General features: G+C 40.8%; 2 protein-coding genes across 2 annotated transcripts; both read right to left on the bottom strand.

Annotated features, from left to right (window-relative positions):
• Window positions 1-5,000: 5,000 nt before the first annotated feature.
• LOC104946876 (CCR4-NOT transcription complex subunit 6) lies at window positions 5,001-18,382 on the bottom strand. The gene is made up of 12 exons (XM_010772778.1): window positions 18,289-18,382; window positions 17,045-17,166; window positions 16,213-16,399; window positions 15,848-15,933; window positions 15,645-15,749; window positions 15,442-15,510; window positions 15,080-15,237; window positions 14,354-14,508; window positions 11,187-11,341; window positions 10,730-10,963; window positions 9,795-9,997; window positions 5,001-9,686 (listed from the first exon to the last, which is right to left on the bottom strand). Exons 2-12 carry the CDS (start codon window positions 17,154-17,156, stop codon window positions 9,471-9,473), a joined length of 1,680 nt encoding a protein of 559 aa, XP_010771080.1. The 5' UTR covers window positions 17,157-17,166; window positions 18,289-18,382; the 3' UTR covers window positions 5,001-9,470.
• A 332-nt stretch (window positions 18,383-18,714) lies between these two features.
• On the bottom strand, window positions 18,715-25,314 carry simc1 (SUMO interacting motifs containing 1). Its single transcript, XM_010772777.1, has 10 exons — window positions 24,488-25,314; window positions 22,990-24,279; window positions 22,641-22,888; window positions 22,418-22,487; window positions 21,923-22,083; window positions 21,364-21,456; window positions 21,114-21,245; window positions 20,278-20,434; window positions 19,947-20,031; window positions 18,715-19,278 (listed from the first exon to the last, which is right to left on the bottom strand). The coding sequence occupies exons 1-10, from the start codon at window positions 24,644-24,646 to the stop codon at window positions 19,067-19,069; spliced, it is 2,607 nt and encodes an 868-aa protein (XP_010771079.1). The 5' UTR covers window positions 24,647-25,314; the 3' UTR covers window positions 18,715-19,066.
• Between the last annotated feature and the right edge of the window lie 842 nt (window positions 25,315-26,156).

The following is a 26,156-nucleotide window of genomic DNA, read 5'->3' as shown; positions in this document are numbered from 1 at the left end:
GCTGTCTCTGACAACTACACGCTGCTTAAAATCTTAACTGTTTTGCTGATTAGCATTTTATTTTCATTCCTGTAGCACACCATCATGACTGCCTGAAGCGAGGCATCACCGTCCCTCTCACACTCATTAGGCTTTGGGAAAAAACAAACACACACACACACACACACACACACACACACACACACACACACACACACACACACACACACACACACACACACAATAACAGGAGCTGTCACACTCTACTCCAGTGGTTGCTGGAGCCTGTGACCCACAGATGCGAGAATACGGGCCTCAAGTGACAGACCCCAGCCCTGAGAACAATTAGCACAGCCAACACTAGAGACACAGAGAGAGGGGGGGAGAGAGACTGTCATTTGGAAGCAGCTCACTGGAGAGAGACGGAGGGGTTGCGACCCTGCTCCAGCGCACTGTGTTCAGTCGCCAAAGCTCCGCGCTGCAAGTCCTATTGACAAATAGAGAGACAATGAGAAACAATTCTCACCTCTGATTTCTGGGTACCCAAGGAGAAGATGTGGGCCTCCTTTCATTCTCAACAACAGGTAGTCTGATCCCACAGAGGCCATGCCGCACAGCACTGTCTCTGGTCATTTGGATATTAGACCCACTGAGCCTTGTCTCACATGGTTTGCTGTTTAAGTAGTGCAAAGTCACTTTTAGCACTTATAAAGGAATTTACTATGAATAATTACTTTACCACATTTCACAATCTGCTTTAACTGCAAGCAAGCAGATCATTGCAGGTTTGACCTCTCGGATTGCTACCAAAAATAAACTCAGGAAACACGGCACATTGAATTGTTTGTAGGAAAATCAGGGCATGTATTTTTCAACCTTTTTTCCCCCTACAAAATACGTGTTGTAAATTCCTGGCATGACTTCACAGGCACACGGCCTTGTTTTCCTCTGCTCTTTGTGGATAATATATGTTGGTGGTGGCAGGGCTGCTGCTGGGGAAGGGATTTTTCACGTGCGCATATTCAAGCAGGTATTCGCTGGATGGTCGGTGCATCCTCCATCTCAATTAGGTCTGCACGTCTGTTAACCTCTTTTATCATCTTCCCAACATGTTAATAGAGAAAACAGGCTGAGCATGTGTGAATTTCATTCTTAAAATAAATAGCTTTTTTAACTATTTAATCCTAGCCACGCCCCAAAATGTACACGGCTTTTCTGTCTACAAATGGGATCAAAGCTTACAAAGTGAACAATATGCTGTTTTGAAAGGACTTAAACAACATAATTGAAACCAAAACGTATCAACAAAATGTATACAGAGGCAATAAATAAAGGAAGAAGTAGTGTAATTTTCTCATATAAGTCTATACAACTGGACTCATTTCTTGCAACCTGAGGAGTCGCCTGCGACTGGATATTAGAGAGAATTCAAGTTAATTGTTTTGGCTTTGCTTTTTAGATGCGGAGGTTGCCATGTTGTGCGAGACCCAAGTAACATTATATAACTTGAATTTAACTTGTTAGTGTTAGTAATAGGATATAATATCTTAAGTTTGATCCTTTGCTTTTTCCAGGGCAGTGAGCTTATTTTTATTTTTTCTTACATTGCAATAATATTAAAATACTTTTTACTAATTATATGAGTTTTGTATGTTTTTATTTTGGTTAAGAACCACATGTTTAAGGCAGAAGTAGTCATAGTTACTTCAAATGTTTTACAGTGCGCACCTGTCTGTCCAAACCTGCCGCTGGCCAATAACTCTTAGGTCTGCACCTTCCGCAAAACCACTCCCCTTGGTTTAACAAGAGCAATAAAACACACACACACACACACACACACACACGCACGCACGCACGCACGCGCGCACACACACACACACACACACACACACACACACGCACGCACGCACGCACGCACACACACACACACACACACACACACACACACACACACACACACACACACACACACACACACACACACACACACACACACACACACATAAGCATGTGCTGTTTTACAGACCAGCAAATGCCCAGGTGTCATTCCCCTCCACAATAAAAGCTGTTTCCAAGCAATCATCATTTGGTCAAATTTGCACCAAATGGTTTCACCGTTTAGGTTCACTAGCTGAGGTGATTTCCACCGAACATTCTCAGGATATTCTCTGCTTTGATGGCTGTGAGTCTGGACTCTCAGACACATGCAGCTATATTTCATGTGCTCATTGCTGGAGCTTAACAACTTGAATCCATAACCATGGAACCCAGAGAAAGTACTCTGAGGGCATGTTAGGAGAAGTTGGCTGAGTATCACACAGGCAACTGGCCTAGTAGTGGTACACACACACACACACACACACACAAACAAACTTAGACTCACTAATGGGAATTTCAGAGGAAAAGGATAAAAAAAAAGGTTGGATAGAGTGGGGGAGGAGGAATAAAGGAGGATATGGAGAAGGAAGAAAACAAACAAGAACAAGAGTGGAGCGATAGAGTCTACATCTGCAAAGGACTATGCAGGATTTTAGATCACGCTGCCACGTCAACACAAGACAGATAGTCGGCAAACATTGAGGTGAAGTTAAGGGAAATCTCTTTTCACTCCCCCCTTTTTTTCTTTCCATACAAACAACGAACCCTATCCTCCCTCTTATGTCATACAACGCACATCTTGACAGTTATTCAAGAACATTCCATTCTAAACAAGAACTAGTTCATGACCGTAAAGAGGGAAAATGTGTTTCTTGGAAAACCTTTGACATTGTCTTCCAACTTCCTTACCCTGATTTTGAACAGATTACCTCGGCTGAATAAAGGCAGCATGTTTAAAGCCTCTGGTTCCCATATGAGCAGTCATGTGATGATAATATTTCCCCTCACAGTTCATTTCAGGTTAATAACAGTAAGCCTTGTGGCTCTTTGCTTATGCTGCGTTAAAGGTCTGTGTGTGTGCTAAAACCTGATTGTAGATCTATCGATGATAATTTCGTTCTGCAAAAAATGAAATAGTTGCTTTATGTTTTGCTGTTGTGCATGTTTGATCTTTTGAATATTCTCTTCCAGTTGTGCGAAAGGTTTATTTTACAACCACTTCATCCTGTTATGACGGTGACAGGCCTGAAGGTCTGTTAATGGTAATAATGTCATGCACACAGCTGCAGCACTTTAGTGTGGAAGTCCACTATGTTCTGAAAAATGTGCCAGGCCACGATTGGCAGAAAACGAAACACGAACACAAGCAATACACCTCCGGGAAAAACCACATTGATTAAAGGCCTGTTGTTTCATGGCAGGCCGAGCATGAAGAAGAGTCCAAGAATGAGCATTGTCATCATTGATTAACACTCCTGTTGTCTTAAGGCTAAGATTGACAAAGTTGTTTTTATTGTGTCATTACAGGAAAAGTCCTCAATTTTTTTTATCAATCCTTACTAAGTTTATTTGTGAAGAATTTGTAGGACTTTCCAGAAAGCGACATAAAATATGAATAAAAGTGCATCACTATTTTCCATTTTAACCAAAGCCTTACACAGGGTGTAAAGCTTTTCTTATTGATGTTTTTCTGAGTTGATATTTATAGATCGATTAAGTGTTAATAAAGTGGCTACAGCAGCTAAAGCATAAAATACACTGTGAGAAAATGAGAATGTGCGCGCTTTTTCCTAAGAAACCTTCTTGTTATAGATGCAGCAGGGCTCTATATTAAGAATACGAAGACATCAGGAGTGTTGATTTTTCCGTTTTTGATTTATCTTTAAATTGTTTTGATTATAAACTGTGCAAAAATGTTAACAATGCCCTAAAAAAAGGTTTATTACGATAAACAATCTCCAATTCAAAGGATTGTTTGGCATTTCTGAGTGATAAATGACTTCAGTTTGTTTATTTAATGGTTAAATCAATTATCATTTCATCCAAGATTTATGGATTAATCATGACGACAATAGTGAGGAGGAGCTCAGTGTCTACAGATGTTGTAAATACCATACCGAAGATACATCCTCCCCTGTAATCATCTCTTTTTGGTATTCCATTAAAAATAAATGTATTTAAATTATTTAGGACAAGTTTAACCCAATGTTTTTCCTATTGGCATTTGATAAAACATCTTGGGAGTGATTACTGTGCCCCCGCTGTGCCCCAACATAACATCTCTACTCAACTTCTTGTTTCACACTGCTCCTGCTCGCTCTAAAATCACTCCAGCTGACGTTATGAGCCACCAGTGGGTCGTTCTGTCCTGGCACCATGTTACCTCCTCCGGTAGAGAACACGGGACGGATCAGCTCTCAACGCCTGGTCCTTTGGCTCCATCGTGTGTCTACTAATGATAATACACAGACTATTATCCCCAGGCTATTTTAGGTATTAAATGTTAATGTTAAACTTTATTGATCCCCAATGGGAAATTCTCTTTTCATTTGTCCTCCTGCAGGACAATCAAAAGGTCAGACTTGACTACAAAACAGCCCCCGCGGTGCCAATAATGGTTCAGTGTCTTACTAAAGGACACTTTGGGGGGGGGGACTTTCTTGACACAGAGGCTTCAACCAAGATGGTCTCTGTAACCCACTAGTCTGGAATAATGTGACAATGATATGAGCTTGCAGGTTTTAAATTCAACTGAACATGTCCACATTGTTTAGTTAAGATGCTTAATATGGGTGGAATGAAAACACACAAGCTGTTCGGCCCCAAATCCAGCCTCTAACACTTTCATCTTCAACATCAACCAACACGCAACATGAATTGTGTTGAATGTGATACAGCGAAAGAAAGCATTGTGAGTATTAAGTAGTCTGTTTTCTTTCTGAGGATATTTTTTAAATGTATAGTGCCCGACATAGAAAACGAAAATACAGCTTCATGTTGTGTCGAGTGTTAAATCAAGTCTGAAAAGGACAGGAAACGTTCTTTAGAAAAAGAAACAAGAAAGCAAAAGGCGGTAATACAAGGACAACTGAAAAATTATTTATTTCTCAATATTCATTGCAAAGAATAAGAGGTGACACAGCTTGAAACAGATAATATAGAATTTATTTTCAACCAGAAGTAGGAAAATACATAGGAAGGTGTAAAGGAAACAAGCAGAACCTGTAGTCAAACAGAAATAATAAAAAATAACCAAACTAGTCCAAAGAGAATAGAGAGGACGGCTAAGGGGTACAACGAAAAGCATTGTTTACCATTCAGTTTCTTTTTAAAACAGTATGTGTTGATTTGAAAACAGCTGCCTTGATTTCTCATCGGGATTAATGGACATTCTACAACATTGTGCAAGTGTTATGTCAATATACTTCTTCTTTTTTTTTGCTGGTATTTGAAGAATGGTAAACAATAGTTGGTCCAGTGCATAAACACAGATCAATATATGTACTTCGCTGACTACAGTTAGACAATCCTGATCATTGAACAACTACTACTAGATCGGCAGAGAGAAGATGAGCAAATATACAAGATGGTGAATAAAGGGGAAAGGAAAAGGTGTTTAAAGATGGAGTGCAAAGTCAAAACAAACAACCACAGATGATAGCTACATTTTCTAGATAAAATATTTAAAAACCCATTCTAAATGTGTCTGAATGTTTCTGTTATTATTGCCTAGTTTATTTTGGAAAAGGATGCATTTAAAATGAGCTGACTGAGAAACCAAACCCCAACAAGAGTATGGATATGGACGCAACATGTTCATGTGATCAAGGAAAAAAAGTATCTTGGTTTGCTTACAGCCCTACTTTTCATGAAGTCTATGAAAAAAAAAAAAAATGTGTGACTGTTTGGTGAAACTTGCTCTACACAGAGACTACAAGCAGCTTTGGTGTGCACCGTTAGAAAGAGATGCAGCTTGGGAAATTACTCTAAGCCTAAACAACTACAAAACACAATGCAACATTGGAAAGTACAAAGTCAACGATGTGACCACTCGCAAAAGCTTACAGGGTAACTCAGCTCTGTGATTTGCCATCAAAAGCCATAAGGTGTGGTAAACAAGGGGGCAATGGGGAGGGTCGGGTCGGCAACCAAAAGGACGAGTCAGATCAGTGACTATCAAAAGCATCTACTTGCTAGCTAGTGTAACGTGATTAACCACTGTGATGCACAAGAAGAGTGAAATGGTCTAGTAAAACCCAAAAGGATCACAGGAGCCGTCTAGCGACCAGCTTAGTCCTAAAAACACGTTTTACCAGAACAGTTTTCTCTAGTACTGAACTGCTGAGAGACAGCTCTGCTGCCCTACAGGCTCACACTCTCCAGCTAGTGCCACACAACATCCTAAATAAAGCTGAAAAGTACAAATGTATATCCCTGTTCTGAAAGTTTTTACTAATTCCACTGATACTGATCCCTCCATACGCTCTCAGCCCTTCATTCTACGAGGCACCATCCGGAACATTCAACTCCACACAAGCCATCAACGTCTCGTGATTTCTACAGAGGATTTGGTTTGTGATGGGATTAAGAGTATATGGGGGAAAAATATACCGAGTAAAAGTAAAAACAATGTAGCAAACATCATAGAATTCATGATTTACACAACACAATTCAATATCTTTTTAGAAAGGAAACATGAGTTACATCTTTTATTCACACTTTACAAAAAAAAGCTAGCCTTTTAAATCTACTACAATACTAATGCCATTCAGAAAAAAAAAAAATCAAACTGGACACATTGGTTTCCACTGGAAAACAAAAGGTTAAAAGACAAACTTGTAGGGGGAAACAAATGGGACAACCCTTGATCTGAGGACTAAGCTTATTCTTCCTATTTACTTCCCTCTTGCTTTAAAAATGTCTATACATTTAAGTCAATTCATATGACGGGCCAAGAAGTGAGGGGAGCTGCATCTGAATGCTCATCATACGGTGCATTTGTGTAAAAACAAGTCTGTTGAATTCACCGCCTCGCCACGGGCAGACTACATGTTGGTCGGGATGTAACAAATTGGATTCAAAGCAACTTCTTTGCCTGGCTTTCAGAGAGAGAAAGCTGAGCTGCCCCTCATCCCTTGTTCCTTCAAAAAGCAGGGCAAAATGGGCCTTCCACCTTTTTCAACACAGAGGTAGGGAGGTCCACAGATGGCACTATAGCTGCAGTGACGAGGGTAAGAGAACTTTACAAAGTGGTTGAGCAAAGGGGGTTAAAAGACACAGCTTGATTAATATAGTGGGAGGGGGAGGTCTGAGGTTGGGCGTATAGAGTGATAGACAGGCTTAAGGAGGTTTAAAAATTCATGGCCAGGGAAGGGGTTAAGGGCAACACTTTTTTTGGGAGGGGGGGGGGGGTCTGGGCATGGAGCTGTGTGAAGGTACAAATAGGGAGCTAGACAATCCCAGGAATTGATAAAGATTAGACATCCTCCTAAATGTTCCTTAAGTGGGGGGGGGGGGGGTCGGCGGAGAAAGCATACCTGATTACTAGAGAGCTCAATGAATAGGAAGGATATACACATCATCATAACATTGTCACAGCTCATAAAAAAAAAAGGAAATCAACATTAACAAAAACCAATAAAAGGACATAAAATCTTCACAAATGTCTCAACAGTATTTAAAAATAAAAGGAGAAAAGGTTGTTCAGGCGTTCGTCAAATGTAAATAGTGCAAGACAACGACAACTGCTACAGTGAGGCACGATGTTTTCTTGTACATGTGGGATTAGTATCGGTCGTATTGGTCACACGTCACTGGCGCGAGTGCGTGGGAGGAGCAGATGTGGAGTCACTGGTGGGCTGTGACCTATCCGTGCGTGTCCTTTTGTCTGAACGGATGGCAGCAGTGTGGATCGATGGCTTTGTTAATGGGCAAGAAGCAACAGGCAGAGTTTACTCAGTGTCTATTTACAATCGCAGCAATATGCCAGCAAATCAAATCAACATCAGAGGTGGGGGGGGGAGGGGGAAGTAAAACAGCACTGATAAATGAATTACAGTTAATCTCTAGGGAGTGCAAAGAAGTGACAGTGAACGCCTTGAACAACCTCTTCCTACGTCTTTTGTACAAGCTGGTAATATCAATTCATCTTAACATTAACTGGATAAAAATTTAGCCATAGTTTACAATACAATCTTTTTTTTCCAAATCTGATCATAATTTACTCTTGGTACAAAAAACACCAGAAAACAGGTCTTTTGTGGTTCATATACAATCATGTAAAGACTGAGTCTAGATAACTATTCTGTACAAACACTTGTGAAAAACCACTGCTTTCGTGTATGGAATATATGGCTGGGGAAAGTCACTACTGGCCTCGGAGACAGTGCTACAGATCTGCCTGCAAATTACCTGTGTGTGTTTATGCAATTAAGTGTGTGAGAGTGTGTTTAAGCTTGCATGCGTGGAGTTGGATGGCAACTCCAGACAGTGAGAGGAATGCTGGTTTAACTCCTGTGTATCAGCCATTACTCGCTTTCTCTGCCCTAAAAGTAATCGAGACAAAGAAAATATTTGTGAAAGCCCCTCATCGCTTTGCCCATCAGCCTAAATCCCTTACCCCTTGTCCAAAATGGGGGTACGCGGTCCACATGAGCTCATAAGCACGAGACTAGCCTTACAACTACAGCAGCGTGGGTGAAACGGTCTGCAAACAGGATGGTAGCTGCTCTCAGTTTCTCAACATATCCCTCACAAATCCTACGGACAGCACATGTGAAGCTGGACAAATGTAGTTCTCTGGCGTCTCGAGGAAGCGCTGGGTTTGGTAGCTAATGCACCGGAGCTAGGATGAGAGGTGTCGACTATCTTGTAGCACCATGGGAGGCCGTCACCGCACAAAAGGCTTCAGCACCACAGAATGACAGCAGGAAATCTTACCTCATGCGAGCTGCCTGGGATGCTTAACTACCAGCTAAAAGCTGCTCTAACCCAACAGCATCTGACTCAAGGAATGTGTGCCCCGGAGAAAGACTGAGAAAGTCCGCTGGCGGCCCAGAGCACGAGAGAACAAGCACCAGCCAAGGAAGGAGGTCTGAGAGTCACAAGTCTGCTGTCTTTGCTGGTTTCAGATTTATACAGGACAGACAGATAAGCAGACCGTCTGCTATGGAGCTTCTTAGGTGAATGTCATCCCATCAGCCACTGCTCAGCTTCCCCATACTCTAAAAGCAAACCCTTCCCCATGTGACAAATCTGAACGAGCTACCATCCCCTCTAGTTTGAAAGACAGATGCAAAGTAGGTGGGTGGATTATTAGGAGGGAAGGGAGTCCAAAACACAAATGATGATGCACAAACAGGACTGAATCGAGCAGTTAAAAGAAAAACAAAAGAAAGAAAACCAAGAAAAGAAAAAAGAAAAATATAGAATATCTATAACATTATACGAAATCCCTGTCGGCCAGACCTCACTGTACGAATATTTTACAGGTTGTGTATTTGTCTTCCTCCTCCGGTATGGTGGAGGGAAGGGCTGGTAGTGGGAGGGAGGAGGGTTTGAAAGTGAGGGGCTGTGGTTGCAGCCCCCCCCCCGGGTGGTGTGGCAGGGACTCACTACCTGCGGGCAGGCATGTGGAGCCCGTTGACCTGGGGGGGCAGGTTGGGCAGGAGCAGCTCCAGCTGGCTGAAGAGGGAGAAGTGGTCGGAGGGGATGTGGGGGTGTGGGCAGCCGCTGACATTGTTCTCTACGAGCCAGTGGGTGTCCAGAGGGCCCAAGATACCCAGCACGTTCAGGTGAGGCTTGGAGTAGAAAATATAGTCGATGACACCCTGGGGAGAGAAGAGGGGAGTCACGTCAGATGGATACAACCTTGATATGGTGCTAATAAACAAGTAGCGTATACACAAAGCTAATATCCGAGTGGTCCGCGCAGTCACCTTGAAGTCGAAGGTGTAGTTGGTGTAAGGCATCAGGCCGTTCTCGTAAGCGCTCTTCAGCTTGAAGCCGTGGGTGATCCTGCCGTTGGACGAGCTGTTCTTGCCGTTGCAGTTGAATTTGGTCAGGCTGTCGCTGTAGCGGAGCTCCTTGAAGTCCTTGTGGGTGCAGTCCACCCCCCCACTGCTCAGGTACTCCACCACGCCTGAACCGACGAGAGAGACGTTTTTATTAGAATCAAGAAAAGTCAAGTAGCACTTCAAGGTCCCAAATCAATTCCTACGGCACGACATGTCACGCTAAATGTCATTTTTTAGCATCATCAGCTGTAACATTTAAGCAGTAATTCAATTGAATCAGATATTGCCATGTAAAGGAAAACATTTCAGATCACTCCTTTCTGGGAGATTTGGAAAGAAAAACACCAAAACAAAGCTGTGTGATATCAATAAAGTCCTGTTTTGAATGATATAGCTACATTGAAGCAGGAAAGCAGGAATACTTCATCAGGGCAACAATACAATTAACAGAGCCTTACATGCAAGAGGATCTTGACGCATCTTATTTTAGGAGAGGGTTAAACCTGTGCTAAGAAATTGCATAAACTATTAAATATGGTCGATTCACCTGCAGAGAACACTTCTCAAGAGCATGTGGTCACTTTCAATTGCTGGTTTTGTCGGTTCAAAATCCAAATACATGTATTTTACTATCATAAAACAACTTAAAATGTACATTTGGGCAAGTGAGAACGTTGCTTTAGGCGAGTGTAACAAAAAACTAAAACAATAACCCAAAGAAAATAGTTTCCTGACAATAGCGTAGTCAATCAGCAAACAATCTTGGAATAAAACTATACATAGAATATAAAAACACCAGTGAAGGTATGGCGGAGGGCTACGATGAGCGTTTACACCAGTTAGCCATGCTAACTTACCAGAGTCCGGCAGGGAGTTGAGGTCAGCGCACAGCACCAGAGGAATGGCATTGGTCTCACCAGAGACAGAGGACAACTTGAGGCTGCGCGTGGCTTTGTCCACGATGTTCTTCACCTCCGACAGGAACATCATGGTCTGGACCAGCTTCACGTCAGAGTACTCTGGATCCCAGTGCATGTGGGCATTGGCTATCAGGAGCAGCTGCTTCTCCATGCCATGGAGTGACTTTCCAGCTGAGAGGAGGGGAAATAGATAGAAAGAGGAATTCGTAATTACCAAAAGAAGGTTATTTATGCACCATGCCCATGTGGACCACTACCTACTATCCTTTGTGTTGTCACTCCAACTGCTCAATGAGTTTCAGACAAATGTCAATTCAAGATAAGCAGGGCTAGATGATTTTATTTATATCATTATCAAATAAGAAGTCTCGAGACAGAATAGAGTGCAACTCACAAGAGGCCTCCATCATCTCTTTGCGGACCTCCAGCAGCACAGCGACCCCGATGTTGTCCTTGGTCATCACCCGGTTCAGCATCGCCTCGGAGCCCTCGGAGTTAGCCATGGCCAGCTGGTTGAACTCCACTGTATGCTTCTGCACGGCACTGAACCTGGACCACAGCGAGGAGAGAGGACGTGTTTAGGCAGGGATGAGATCCTGGAGATTAACATCTGCATGGCATATCAAAACATATGAGCCAAGTGGCAGAATCATCTGGTTTCCCCTCAACTCAAATGGTGACCAAATACAGAATCAGTCCTGCCAGCTGCTGCTTGGACCAAACTTCTCATCAAAGTCATAAACATGTTCATGCGATTAACACAGGCTTATAATAAAAGTCACATAGCCATCCCATTTAGTTGTTTACTTCACCATCACCTCAAGCACTTTTATTCCTATCCACTTCTCAAAACTCTACAATTTGAATAAAGGTGATGCAATGCCATGAACATTGAACTGTGCTTCTAAGCCAGCTGATAATGCAACTTGATTAATTGAAGCACGCATCACTTCCAACGGGATGTTTATTTGTTATAAGTTAACATTTGATATGTTATGATACAATTGTTTAAATCCAAATGTCTTTGTTGCCATGACCACAACAACATCAATCTCTAGGATATATAATAAACACACATTTATAAAAACGTTGTGTCATAATTCAATAACAACATTTCATTTTCATTCATCATGTTTGGAAGGCAACGGTCCACATTATTCACAGGTTAGTATGTTCATATTGTGGTTACTGTTGATGCATTTGTATACATTTCAACATACCAGGGCTCGAAAAGAAAGTGAACGGAGGAGTTAAAGGAGAGTGACAGGGAGCATGAGAAGAAGAGGGAGAGAAAGTTTCAGCCAGCTTGATCGATGGAGCTTCTAGTGGTGCAGTGACGCGTCCTAAAACCCTTTTTATAATCTTAAATTAATTTCCGAAATTAGATTTATGATTCAAAAATGATAAAAGTAGGGTAAACATGTGGATATTATCCGGCTGAACAAAACGTGCATTTATCAAACAGGTTTGTTTTCCACAGACCTTATTTCCAGCTATTTTCCAAAACCCTGTGGAGAAATCCCATTGCTTTTTGTCGAGGAAACCAGCAGCGAACCAGCTTCCTGGTTTTAGGACGCGTCACTGCACCTCTCAATATGATGCCAATATAAACAAGGTCTTCTGTCGGCTCTGTACATCAATGCCGACCTATGCTGACAAGTAAGTGAAGAGTAGAAAAAATATAAAGGTATTGGCTTTAGGGAAATGTCCCAGCAGTTTAGGATAATGAAGGTTCTAATCTAACCTACTACATAGCCATTACATGTCTAACTCCTGATAATGACAGGAAGGCAGAAAGCGTATTATACAAATAATAACACTCATAATAATAGCAGACATTTTTTAACAATGACCACAGTATCATTATTTTAATAAACCAAATATGAACAATTGAGGGAAATGAGGAAGAACTGATTATACAAATGTTGTAGTACAAGTAGTAATGTAGTTAGTGCATAAATTACTATTGCAACAAATGTGTTCATTTTCTTCATTATTAGTCGATTTTTTTTGGACGAATCCTCCGGGCCAGTGGTTACAATGGTGGGGCCAGTGGCATTTTACCCTTAATGTCTACCCCTGCATACCCTTCAAATGTTAATCAATGGCCCTAATAATGACTATCATTTGAGGCCCTTAATTACTGGGATATAGTCAATAAAACGAGATATCTTAAATGCAAAAGTACGCTCCGTGATATAACTCTGACCAGTTGATATTTCCTTGGTGCTCGTAACAGGTCAGACACAATAGGCTGAGCAAGTCGCAGCAGTCGTCATAACACTGTCCATATGCAATAATACTGTATATATTGGATCATTCCATTTATGCTCAAATGTGACCGAATACAGTGATAAACGCTATTGCGTTACTTATCACTTTGGCGGGGTTTGAGCGATGTGGGGTTTGAGTTGTTTAAATGTCTGTAGTGTTTCCACAAACAAATCCAACTAAACTTCAAAAGTGGTACCTTACAGGTCACACAAATGGTTGTCCATCGAGCTCTTTCCCTAGCATGATACAGCTAACACCAGACTTTCGGTTCCACATGGGCTAGTAGTAAACATAAACAGTTCTTGTGTCACAGAGCCTTACCAAAGGACACCAACATGCTGTACTGAACAGTTTGATGTGAATACATGTACATCCCGATCGTCTTAACATTGGACGATTTAGCATAGCATTCTTATAACATTATCAGACTCATGCTGACAGTTAAAAATGAAAAAAAAGCAGAAGCAACAGAACCAGAGATGTTGGCTGCCTTCCCAATCACATCACGTGGTGGTATGTTTGGCATACCAAGACAACTTCCCTGTCCTATCTTGTTTGCCAACAGCTGATTCAGGGGGAGGGGTTATCTCCAAAGTTAGCGACAACTCCCACTCAGGCTCACTGAAGGTGGACCAGCAGATGTCAGAATTCTTCATCAGCACCTACCTAGCAGCGCTTATCCATATTATACATTAAATATGTGCAATGATTTAAGATTGTGGATTCTCAAAATGTAGACAAAATATGTACTATGGTATAGAAAAATAGCCGTCAATGTCAACCTCAGTGTACAGTCCAAAATGATCTGACTTTTGCATAAATGCAGACAGTTTGTGTTTTGAAAGTTTCTAAAACTCTTTATCAAGGTGAGCATAATTAATTGTCTCAGGGCTACAACAAACAGACCATCTCTTTGTAGAATAATCTAACTGGTTAGGTAGGTCAGTAATGGAAACTCAGCCAAGCTGATATCATCACAGCAATAAAAGGAACAGCACATGTTTCAGTTTCGCAGCATTACGGATTACACCTGGAATGAAAGGCTTACAATGCAATACGTATTTACCCTGTAAAAAGTATTGCATCTGTTCAATGATGGGAAAATCTCACAAGCTTAGTGATCGACTATAAATACACCACAATAACCCTTTATTAATAACGCAGCCACAAAATTCAGTGTCATCCTCATTTTGTCCTCATAACTATCTAAAACATGAGGTCATAAAATATAATCTTGGAACTACAGACCAGTGAGATAATTCCTGAAGTCAAACAACTGATACATACTTTTCTGTCTTGAAGAAAACGGCACAACCATCCACATGTTTACGGTCCGACTCTGACATGGTCCTGGCTCGTGACTTTGGACTGAAGAACCCTTCGTACCCCTGCTCCTTCAGCTCAGGCAGGAAGTAGTTGTAGTACTGCTCCGTCTCAACTTCCTTTAATCAGAGAGAAACTCGTCAGGATTGACAACAAGAAAGACTGGCAGTCATGATAGTATAACAAATACCCCCTTCCGAAAACAACCCAACTGTATTCCTACATTTAACGTTTTAATACAAGACTTGGATAAGTAAGATACTGTTAAAAGATATACAGCTGAAGGAAGGAGCGACAGCTATAATACCAGCAAGCATGGGAAATGATGTAACCATTTTGAATTGATAAATACAATAAAGTATATTTGTGCTCTATATTAACCCTGCTCTATTTGATATAGATGTTTGTAAAATAATATACTAGAAAAACTCAATACAAAAACACATTAAATGAAAACAAAAACAACAGACTTTACAAAATGACAGGACACTCTAATCTTACATTTTCAAACATCAGAACGTGGCAAACATTGCCTCATAAATAGCAAAACATTCAGACCGATTCCAGGTCAATGAAAACTTGACAGTCTTTTTTGAGCTGTATGAAGTTGTCTCTGATGGTGTTTGTTACATTTGCCTTAAGTTTGCTTAAGTTAATTCCCGTGAAAATGCTTTGATGTCCATCTCTTACCTGCAAACTGATGATGTCTGCATTGCAGCCCATTATCTCCTGCATGATGGATTTTTTTCGGTATTCCCAGTTAAGAGCCCAAGAGGGGCAGTAGCCATATAGCTGTCGTGTGGCGTACTTATCACACAGCACATTGTAGCACATCACAGAGAACAGTGCTGAGGGCAGAAACAGAAAAAAGAATACCAGTGAAATAGCAGGATTCACAATACTAGTTCAATACCACCATTAAAATCAAATGAATCTCTTTCACAAACACGCTTCTAATATCCATTTGAGTTGCTGTGAAACGGAATGACATCGACTTGGTACCAAAGTCTTGGTTTTTGTGACATCCCTAGTTTCATGTGTTTGGTCTTTACCTGAGTCCCGTGTCCTGTCGGGTTCCTGGATTGAGATCCATGACCGGGCTGGGGGCTGCTCTGTTGGTACTGAGCAAAGAACAACAAATATTTAATATTTGTGACCAGATGAAAAATGAATGCAAAGAAGTTAAGCGGCACATTAAGCTGTCGGGTTCACAATGACCCCATTTTTAACTACTTTCAGACAGAGGGGTACTTACTGCGCTTGATAGCCCCTGCCAGATTGTCTAACAGGTAGTTGAGCAGTCTCCGCGTGCCATCGGGTTCCTGGTAGAGGCTCATAATTTCTTGTGCAAGTGGGTTTCCTGGTGAAGGGAAAGCAAATCAGTCTGAATCGTCGCCAACACAACAAAGACATTTCAAGGGTAGAATGGCTACAAAATAACCTCGGTGAGCCACTCACCTTTCAACCCCAGTGTTTGTAACTGAAACAGTTTCCCCAATTCAAATGGCAGAACCCGCAACTGGTTGTTATTTAAAAGCAGTTCCCTGTGGAGGACATAGGGGAATTTGATCATTAGAAATCAAACCTCCTGAGAAACAACCAACTTTATTCCTGTTCAAATACAGTTGACCAAAAACATTTGCCTGTTTAACTTCAGATTCATTGTTAATTTGAAATGTATATGGAACAATATGGGCAGATATTCAATGGATCTACAATAAATACTTTTTTTTCTCTCTTCACTTTGCCATAATGGAAATAACTAGTCTTCCTTTCTATTGTGCCTAAATTAGGGGGCACACGTTTAGCTGTGAATAACTAACCTGAGAGACACCATGTTGCCGAGCTCGGCCGGCAGGCTCCTGATCTTATTGGACGAGAGATCCAGGTACACCAGGTTTTGTAGTTTGGCAATGTCTGGCGGGATGCGTGACAATGAGTTGTCACTGATGTGCAGGGCAGTGAGGTGGGTGAGAGTCCACAGGGATGTGCTGAGACTCCTTACTCGGCCTGTGAGACAGGGGGAAAAATGCACACACACAGGAGGATTAAAGCCAAGTATCAAACTACTGTATGACCCCTCTCCTTGCAATGAACAGGGTTGATTGATTTCACAATTATTAGATGATGCTCAAGCATAATTATAGGGCTACATACATTTCCCAATTCAAATAAATAGTTCAAACTCACGAATTACCAATAAATAACACTGATAATGGATGAATCATTAAATTCCTTTTTTGATGGAATATGCCCACAATTCACTGGCCTTGGTTATTTTTAAAATGCTGTATAATGATGAGCTTTGGCAAGAAATATGAAGATTTCACCTTTGGCCCAGTGAAACTCTGGATATTATTTATTATATATATATATTCTATATATTTTTCTGACTTGTTATGGGCAAACTGCTTAATCAAGAGAGTAAAGGATAAAAAGTCATCTTAGTTGCAGCTCTTCAAATGACCTATGTGCCGAGCTACATTGATTTACCCACTTCATATTTAAAAAGTGACAATCCAGTAATAGGACTTTTTGAATGTAGGAAAACTGCCTACTGTGCGTAATCTATATGCAAAAATAAAGAGATATGTCTGACTGGTATGAATTAAAGACCATTATCAACTAAGCTAGGAGTTCTACGATAATACTCACCGCTGATTTCCAGCTCAGCCCAGTATGACTTCTTCCCGTTTGTTGCTTCCTCAGTGGACATGATTGTGTACATCCGCCTGGGATCCGGCGGGTCATATTTTTCCTTGGGCATTCCTATAACACTAGATACATATTTGTGCTTTTAAAAAATGTGCATGGAAATAGTCAAAATTATCCAATGGTGGCCTCTTTGTAAATCAATTAAGTAATTGTGTCCTCAGACTAAAGCTATTAATAAGGTTAACGGTGGTTTAGTTCAGTTAACCGTGTTTGCTTGAGCTTTTGACCAAAATACCTCATGCACACATGTTGGCACTTTTTAAATGTTGCCATAATCAAACACAAACAACACGTTTGTTCGAGATATGGTTGAACAAAAACAGTAATTTAACCGCCTGGAGTACCATAATCAAACTGACAACCAACACTAAATTGCTTCTTATGAGGCTGTGATTTCATTCCTTACGTTAACGTTACATAATAAACATTAAACCAGCAACGTAGCAAGATAGCAAACTACTTAACTGTGTTAACAATAAACGACAAAGAATTCCTTCGTTAAAGAGCTAAACTTAAAAGCCATATTCCAAAACAGTAAAGACGTTAAGACAAATTAAGATTGGTAGATGTTTCCTCTCGGTGGTCGCTAACTGATTAGCCTAGCTTAACCTAAATAGGTAACGTTGGCTATCAAACTATACATAACAGACGCTAACGTTAAAATAGCTAGAAGCTAGCTCGCTTGCTAATTACCAAAGATTGCAAACGGACACGCGGAATTGGGTACATTTGCCAATTAGTTCACTGATTGTAATGCTTTGTCCGAATGGTTAAGCTAAAAAGAAGCTAAATTACATAAAAATATACTGCACAAATATTGTTTACATAATAGCAAAGCACTGACTTGCGCATTGTAACTAGGCCACGAAACAGCGCATTAGTTAGCTGCCGCTAGCTAGCCTCCAGTAGCAAGAATCACTATTGAGATTGAGATAAACTGTGAGCTAACAAGCTCACAACGCTACACAACGCTGGGTTTGCAAGCAATTGTGAGCTATTTAGCTTAGCTTGAGTTAGCTTGTTAGCTATAAGCTAACAGATCCCAATTATTCGAAGCTGACCGACTTCCCATTTAAACTAGTCTTTACTTCGGAAAACCACAAACACGCTTCGAACATCTACATAACATTTGGGTGAAATTAGTGAAAACAGTTTAGGTCCAACAGGAAGAATTGCCTTTTTACCTGCAAGAGCATACCAAATAGCGAGGACCACTGCGTGTTCTCTTTTGTTTTCTAGCTACTTCGCACCCGTTTCCGCTGCTGTATCATGGCGACTGAAGGATTTTTTTTCTCTCTGCCGATAACAGCGCGTGATCCTATTGGTCGGCGCGTAGACGGCCCAACCAGCTGTTGAACCAGAGTAAATACAATCTTTGGTGATGAGTGATCGATCATAAAATGGATGGAAATAGTAGCAGTTTAATTTATCATAGCGTGTTTACACATTTTGAATACTTAGCAGAGTTAAAGTACACGCAGTGGAATCAATAATGTGTACTGCATTTGTATGACAAGATAAAGTGAAGATTGTGGTTGATGAGAAGCAGATATAGGTCTTTACTGGCTCGAAAATTATGTTAATTTATTAAGAGATGACAGTAGTCAATATAGTTGAATTTCATTAGACCAGACAAGGCTCAGCTTTTATTCGGATTCCAAAAACTGAACAATTGAATTCAAACCAATAAATGTAAAAAATAAATAAATAATAACTTAGTCTAATGCTTTATTGTTCATACAACAAACTGAAAATAGTTTGTTCAACACTGAAAGACATCTAGCGGGTCATCCTGTAGAAAAGTGAGCAACTCTTCAACATGGAGAGATAAGGTTTGGCCGAGGTCAGCCTGCGATCTGAAACGGAATGCCTCCATGGCATCACAAATCGCGGGCTTTGATACCATATCATCTGGTTTGTAGACCTAGTGCTTTATAGTTCGTCCAACAAACAGTTTTTAATTCAACACTGACAGACATCTAGCAGGTGATCCTGTAGATAAGTGAGGGACTCTTCAACATGGAGAGGTAAGGTTTGGTTGAGGTCAGCCTGCGATCTGGAACGGAAGGCCTGCATGGCATCACAAATGGCGGGCTTCGATACCATATCATCTGGTTTGTAGACCCAGTTGCCAACCCTGCCTCTTTGTTCAGAGATAGAGTTGCTCAGATAGCCTGGGTATAAAAGATACAATTGTTAGTAGAAAATCAAAGTTTGCTTGGAAGTGTCAAGTGAAGTTATTTACATTTTTACTACTAAATTGTTGGAAGGTTTTAATAGTCAGAATTATGGTACACTGTATTAAGGGGCATCAGATTGAAACATTGTTTATCAGATTTTTATTATAACCCATGTCTCAGAAGCATTCTTCTGCACAAGTCATTTACGCTGACATCAGTGGTTAAAACACTTTCACAACTATACTTTAAATATAATGAAAATACAAAAATGTGTATACAGTGGGGAAGAAAAATCAAGGACCAAGCACAGGAAATATGTACAAAGTTCACCAAGAACCTATTTTGTCAAATTTGGCATAACATGACCCAAAGAAAAGTGTATTCAATACAAAGAATCCAAAGTAGTTATTATAGATTAAAAAACACACAAATGTGGTACTGCTACACATTTAGCATTTTCACTGCAGTCTGAGGTTTCCCACAGGATCCAAGCACTGTCTGCTTCCTTGCAGTAGAACACTGGAAAGCTAACTTCAGACAACTAGCATTGTCACTACAAAAATATATGTTCTCCTTCATTTCACAGACTTTACAGGGAGAAATGTCATGATTATAGCAGCAAACGTTGTTATGAGATGTACTGGAATTTATAAACTTCTCACCTTTCATTGCTTTGTTGTAGCTGAGCAGCAACATCCAGAGAAGATGTACCAACTCTTCCCACCTCTGCCACCTTTCAGTACCATCCTGGAGAACAGTCATGGACAGCCAGTTACGATGTTGTATCAAACTCTTACTTTTCAGATTCCCCAAAATATGCATTCTAAATCCCTACTGGGGATATGACATGTACCTAAGATGTTTTCACTGTGTTTACATTTAAATTCAGCAATCTTTTATTGTTAAGGAGATATGTTAATACCCTCACATCTGTGAAAAGCAACGGGTGGAGGTTAAGCTTAGATGAAAACAAGATGCAAGAGTGATATTCACCGAAGGGTCTGGTGCCAGAGTGCAGTGCTTCAAAAAGTGAAGCAGAAGACTGAGTGACATGGGCAGAGTGATTTTCAGTGGGCACGAATAGTCCAACAGTTGTTCCAACAGCTTACATCTCAGCAGCTTGCTCTGCAGGCTCTCCAGCAACAACATCCTGGTCGTCAGAAACAGATAAATCAGAGATGGCTTGGAAAAGTAGGTAAAAGAGACGCATAGTGCCATTAGAATCATTTCAATTTGTACTCTATTTGACCATTAATTACTTAATGGATTAATTGAAAGACTATCCATGGAAGTCTGAAATATGTTCACATTTAAACAATGCAATTAAAATGTTTAAACTGTATAGAAATGATTATTATTACAAGAAAGAAAATCATGTGTCATGTTATGATATAGACTGCAAAATGTATATCTGTTTCATTCTCACTTGTATTTATTGTTAAGCATCTTTTCAATTTAAATCAACTCAAACATAGAAAATCCATGTTCAACAGGGGGAATCCATTTAGCATAATTAATCCATTTACAGCATTTATGAACAGTTTGAGTCCATTTGCATGTATTAATCATCAGAAAGTGACATTGATTCCACTCATTTGTTATTTTTAAGGATATTTTACTAATTGTTATATCTTTTTTTGTTAAAAGCCACATCAATACACTATAAATCGTTTACTGGATGTACCAATTAAATAACAAATAACATTTGACACCTTCATAAGTCTACAATAATTCCAGTGACCCAATGCACAGGAAAAGGTAGTTGAAAGCCAATATTTTCTCCCTCTCAACTTTCCCTTAATCGTGATACAAAACATCCCATCTGTCACCTGTGTGCTCGTAGAGGTGTATTGCTGATGAGTATGTGGAAGAGCTCCTGGGACAGCTTGGCAGAGGTTAGAGCTGGAGAGCGGTCCACCTCCAGAGCCAAGGTCAACATCCTCTGGAAGGTCGACACCATTCTGAACGGGACAAAGGGACCAAAACTTGATAACTTGAAAAACATAGAAGCAGCCATAATGGTACATCCATGCGTAAGACAATGTAATCAAAAAATATATTTCAAAATGTGTATATTACCGGATTTGTTCAACCCTCTCTCCGGCTGCTTCTATACTGTCTCCAGGCTCCGTTGATTCCCTAATGGCAGCAAATAGCCACTTGATGATCTCCCTAGAAATAACAAGAATGCATGTCTTTATAAACTATAATGTTATTGCGCTGACAAATTGGTTTTGTAATATTTCATTGTATATTTCAAAATGTGGATTGTAACAAAGTGAGTTTTGGTAGGTCTGTTTAAATTAACAGGCTTCTCAAATTGTAATACTGATTTAGCAATCGGTAATTTAACCTGAAATAACAAAGAATATCAAATCTGTCAAGGGACTGCTTGGGTGTTAACTCTTGTAAGGCAGCTATAAGTTTAGTTTACAACAAAAGAAGTGAGGTTTAGGGCGAACAACCACTAACATGTAGCTATTTAGTAGTGTATTTAATAGCAGATGCCACTGTTAAGCCACATGTGGACATTAAGCACAGGAAAGGAAAAGTAGATCACTGTTACAAGACAAACGATAATTCAAGGGCATCATAAAGCTACAGCTTCCTCACAGTTTCAACAAAAAACGGTACGCACCTGACGCGTGGGAACTGCTCATCACATGACAACGTTGTCTTGGCAATGGAGTGGTGGAGGGCAGAGAGAGAGCGTTTGGCCCCAAAGTCATCTTCCAAAGTCTGCACAACATAATCCAGGAGCATACGCACAACCTCCCTCCGATGCCTCTGTATACAGTCCTTAGGAATTTAGAAGCACAGAAAGGGACAATATCAGTTGACAGAAAACACAGACAAGCTGCGATATGTCTGTTTACTTCTGGAACAGTGAGCAGAAAAACGAAATATTGTTCCCTAATGATGTCATCAACAATGCAACAGTACTTTGGCAATTTGTTTTTGTGCTTCTTAAAAGACATTGACACAAAAGTTGTTTTAAACCCACTTCTCACGCTACAACCAAATCTCATTTAACATAGTCTTGTTAAACAACACCAGTGGAAAAGTGTAATATCATGTGATGTATCAACCAGCTTTTCTGATTAATCACAAATATTGCTATCTGGTTTGGTACCTGATTGGCCATGACTGAGGTCAACAACTCCCAGTCCCATGGAGCTGAAGTTGTATCAGCCATGTGGTGTCTGCAATCAGAAAGCAGCTTTAATCTCTGAAGTCAAAGATGGAACCAGAAAGAGGAAATGAAAGAGAGGACGTAGAGGATAGATCAAGAATTTAAATACGAAAGGCAACAAATAAAACAATACTATTAACTCTTATTCCCCTGGTTCCCTCACCTCTGTGTCTTCATCAGCAGGTTAAATGCCTGCACGCAGCGGTGATGAGGACACTGGTGGTCGAGCAGAACGCCGCGCAGCAGGTGGGAGGTAATATCCTTGGGGGGATAGTAACCAGGCTGCAGCAGGTCAGATAAGTGCTGCAAAGCCACTTCTGTGAGCTTTTCTTCAATGGTAGTGTAAACCAAACCCAGGCTCTGGCGGGATAGCACCTCAGGAGCTCCAAAACCTTCATCTTCCTCATCAGGCTAAAAATAAAACATAATAAGAAGAATAGTCAATCTTATATAATTAGCCTAGCATATAATGAAGTGTCAAATGTTTAAATATTTGGAAAACGGTCTCTTACCAGGGCTTGAGCATGTCCAGACATTATTTTCCTGAGTGCAATTGGGCACACAAAGTTCCTGTCCTCTCTACTGGCTGCCCTAAAGTCCAAATCAAACCTGCTCTCTTTGTTGACTTCGTCTCCGTCACTCCCCTCTTGCCAAATAAAAGGCCCTGGGCTGCAATAGTCTCCGTATGTCCCGGCCCAGGACGTGTCATCCATGTCCTCATTTGCCACTGAAATAAAAGGTTCATCATGGATGCCATGGAGCAAGACATCAGAGCGGTTTGAGGCGTCATCAGCCTTAACATCCTCCGATTGCCCTTCAGATATAGTTCCAGCTGGTATATTCTCAGAGATTGTTGCTGGGTTGATGTGACTCATAAGGTTATGCGATATGGGACTTGTGTGGGATGGAGAGTCACAGACAACATTCTCAGAAGGGTTTGGTCCAATGGGAGGAGAGTTGGGGAACGAGGGATCAGCGAGAAAGCTTTGCGTAGATTCAGCTTTGTCTAATTCCATTTGTTTTAGTTTAGAGCACACTACTTCTCGTTGTAGTGCATGTTCTGCTTTATCTGAAGATAAAGAAGGGGATGTTGGAGAGGAGGTCATTATGAATGAGCTTAAGTAATCGCTTTCGCCTTCATGAGCGCTGTGCTCCTTGGAGGTCTCAACAGAGCACCCTTTATCTGAGCAGGGAGGGTCAGCTTGGCCCTCTAGATGCTGAGATATTTCAGCATTTAACTGTGTGCATGTAAACTCTTTGCTGTTTTCCTTTTCCTCCTGTCTGATAAGAGATTCACCCACCTTAGGAGACTCAGCCAGTGAGGAATCCATGTGAGGACCATTTAAAGTGGTAGATAAATTACTATTGCATTCTGGGGTTTCAATGTTGATGTCTTGTTGACCGCGGTGCAGGGTCATTTTTGTACAATCTTTGTTTAAAAATACAGAACACTTTAATGTTTTCAGATCTGCAACATGACTTTCAAGAACAGCCAATCGTCTTAATTTGACAAATGCTTTGCTATGATGGGCTAGTTGTGTTTGAGAATCCGAACATCTCTTCTTTGGCTTTCCATGTCCACAGTCCTGCTGCAGTGTTTTAATGGTTTGGTCTCTTGAAGACCTCTGCCGTAGGTTTAAATCGTGTTTCTTTGGTATTTTCGTTTTAGAGTTATCCGGTGAGAAATTGTTCAATTCTTGTTTTGTCCGGTTAACTGCATTGGTCTCGGGCAATTCTACAAGTCTTTTGCGCGACTTCAGCTCTGGAAAAGTCCATCTAGGATTTGAGAGATCAATGTAAAGCTAGAAAAGGCAAAAGTAAACAGAAACGATAAGTCAAATTAATGATGTGGATACTTACATAATTACAAAGGAGAATATAATGGCTTTTGACTCTGGTAAAGTTACGCAAAATGAAGTAGCTGTAGCTCCTTCGACATATCCAAGACGTTAAATGTCAGTTAGCAACAGTTTCTACAGAAACGCTCGAGCAGCTAGCATGTTAGCTCACCATTGGGACGTTGACTTTGACAGTATCGACGTCCACCCTCACCGCCGAGAGGGGCAGCGGGTCATCCCGCTTCACAACGTTACTGAAGCAGCCGATGATTTCCACATCAGAGTCTTCGTCTTTATCACTGTCAGAGCTGATAATGATCGGTTCGTCCATTTTCCTCACTACTTCAAACTCTTACGAGACAAACTCAAGAAGCTAACGTTGAGTAAGCTCACAAAGGCAGACCCATGAAAGTCGCCACATTAGTGAAGAAGGAAGAGCTGGCTTTGTTACGCCACACCTCATCATGTTTTGTAGAAGAAAAGTAATAAAGGGGTACTAAGTCGACCTTCGGACTTCTGGCAGTTCTTAGTTCCTCTCTTCCTTGTCGGTAGTTTTGAATCTCATCTCTTCTTAATTCACGTGAAGTGCCACATGTTATCTCACATTGTTGAGCTTAAAACCAAGCCACGTCCGAAAAACAATTTCCAATGGCGGGACTTTCATATAGCTGATTTTTATTGAATAACTGGCACGACTGAACATCTGAAAAACGGACACTTCCTGGTTGTTTGTTGTGTTTTTCTTCTTCTGTAGCATGTCAGATCACAACTAGCTGCACAGCATCAAATATCTCCACCTGCTGTTCTGGAGTGTAAGGGCTCAACCTGCAAATAATATCCACCATGGCAGTCCTTTAACTGTCCTCTGATTTAAATAAGTGTTAACGATGCCATGATCTTAGGGCAGGAATACCGTGAACATAGTTTAACGTGAAAGAGGAACAAATACACACATACACCGTCGGCTTTGCTTCAACCGGAAATGACACGTTTTATTGCGTATGTCCCTTTTATCATGCACGGGAATAGAGAACCGCAGTGACGCGTCGTAAAACACGGAAGTAAACTTCTTCCGGTTCCTTCGCGAAAAACCAATGCAAATTCTCCATAGGATTTTGGAAAATAGCTCGAAATAAGGTCTGTGGTTGACACACATTTAAGAGAGGGATCACGTTTTGTTCAGCCGGATAATCTCCACATGTCAACCCTACTTTTATAATTTTTGAATCATAAATCTAGTCGCCAAAAGCGAAATGCTAACGTTATGCTATAAACGAACTACAAGCCAGTACAGCAGCAGGGTCGCACGACTTCAACGTCACGCCAACTTAAGATCGTTTCAACTGACTTGCACTGAAACTGCACTTTGAACACTTTAAATATATTAACATTTTAAACTGTATACCCCGGTTATCTAGGCCCGTTTTGTTTAATGTATACCACGTTTATCTAGGCCCTTTTTGTTTTATGTACACATGTCACACTGTGGGAAACGATATTTCGATATTTCTGGATGTATAACACATGTAGAATTTTTGACAATAAAGCTGACTTTGACTTTCGCGCGCTTGCATATTTTAAGAAAGCTTTTCATTTTAGCCACACTGAATTTAACTAGAAGTCATGGCTGTGTTAATTACCAGTCTGATATCGGTTTACAAAGATGACAAGAAGAGTGTAGATAGAGGAGAGAACCAATACAAGTCAGGACACGTTACAGTGCAGCCTAGATGAAGGTGTGCTTACCGGTGTTGTCAGGGCTTCTTCTTCTTCTTCTTCTTTTTTAATGGTCGGGTCGCAAACAGTCTTTTGGTTGCACTACCGCCACCTACTGTACACGA

Source organism: Notothenia coriiceps, unplaced genomic scaffold, assembly GCF_000735185.1.
Source record: "Notothenia coriiceps isolate Sejong01 unplaced genomic scaffold, NC01 NC01_scaffold00011611, whole genome shotgun sequence".
In the NCBI taxonomy this organism is placed as follows: Eukaryota; Metazoa; Chordata; class Actinopteri; order Perciformes; family Nototheniidae; genus Notothenia; species Notothenia coriiceps.
The sequence above is the reverse complement of the archived record's forward strand: the minus strand, read 5'-3'. Positions and strand labels throughout refer to the sequence as shown.

What these genes read in the sequence shown, in the direction of transcription:
- simc1 (XM_010772777.1), bottom strand. Translation starts at nt 24,646, where the DNA reads ATGGACGAACCGATCATTATCAGCTCTGACAGTGATAAAGACGAAGAC. An exon ending in CTGGACATGCTCAAGCCCTG is followed by an intron (nt 22,889 to 22,989) that starts GTAAGAGACCGT and finishes TTTTATTTTTAG; the next exon opens with CCTGATGAGGAAGATGAAGG. An exon ending in CTACAACAAAGCAATGAAAG is followed by an intron (nt 19,279 to 19,946) that starts GTGAGAAGTTTA and finishes TTTTATACCCAG; the next exon opens with GCTATCTGAGCAACTCTATC.
- LOC104946876 (XM_010772778.1), bottom strand. Translation starts at nt 17,156, where the DNA reads ATGCCCAAGGAAAAATATGACCCGCCGGATCCCAGGCGGATGTACACA. An exon ending in ACAAACACTGGGGTTGAAAG is followed by an intron (nt 15,750 to 15,847) that starts GTGAGTGGCTCA and finishes TCCCTTCACCAG; the next exon opens with GAAACCCACTTGCACAAGAA. An exon ending in AGAGATGATGGAGGCCTCTT is followed by an intron (nt 10,964 to 11,186) that starts GTGAGTTGCACT and finishes CCCTCCTCTCAG; the next exon opens with CTGGAAAGTCACTCCATGGC.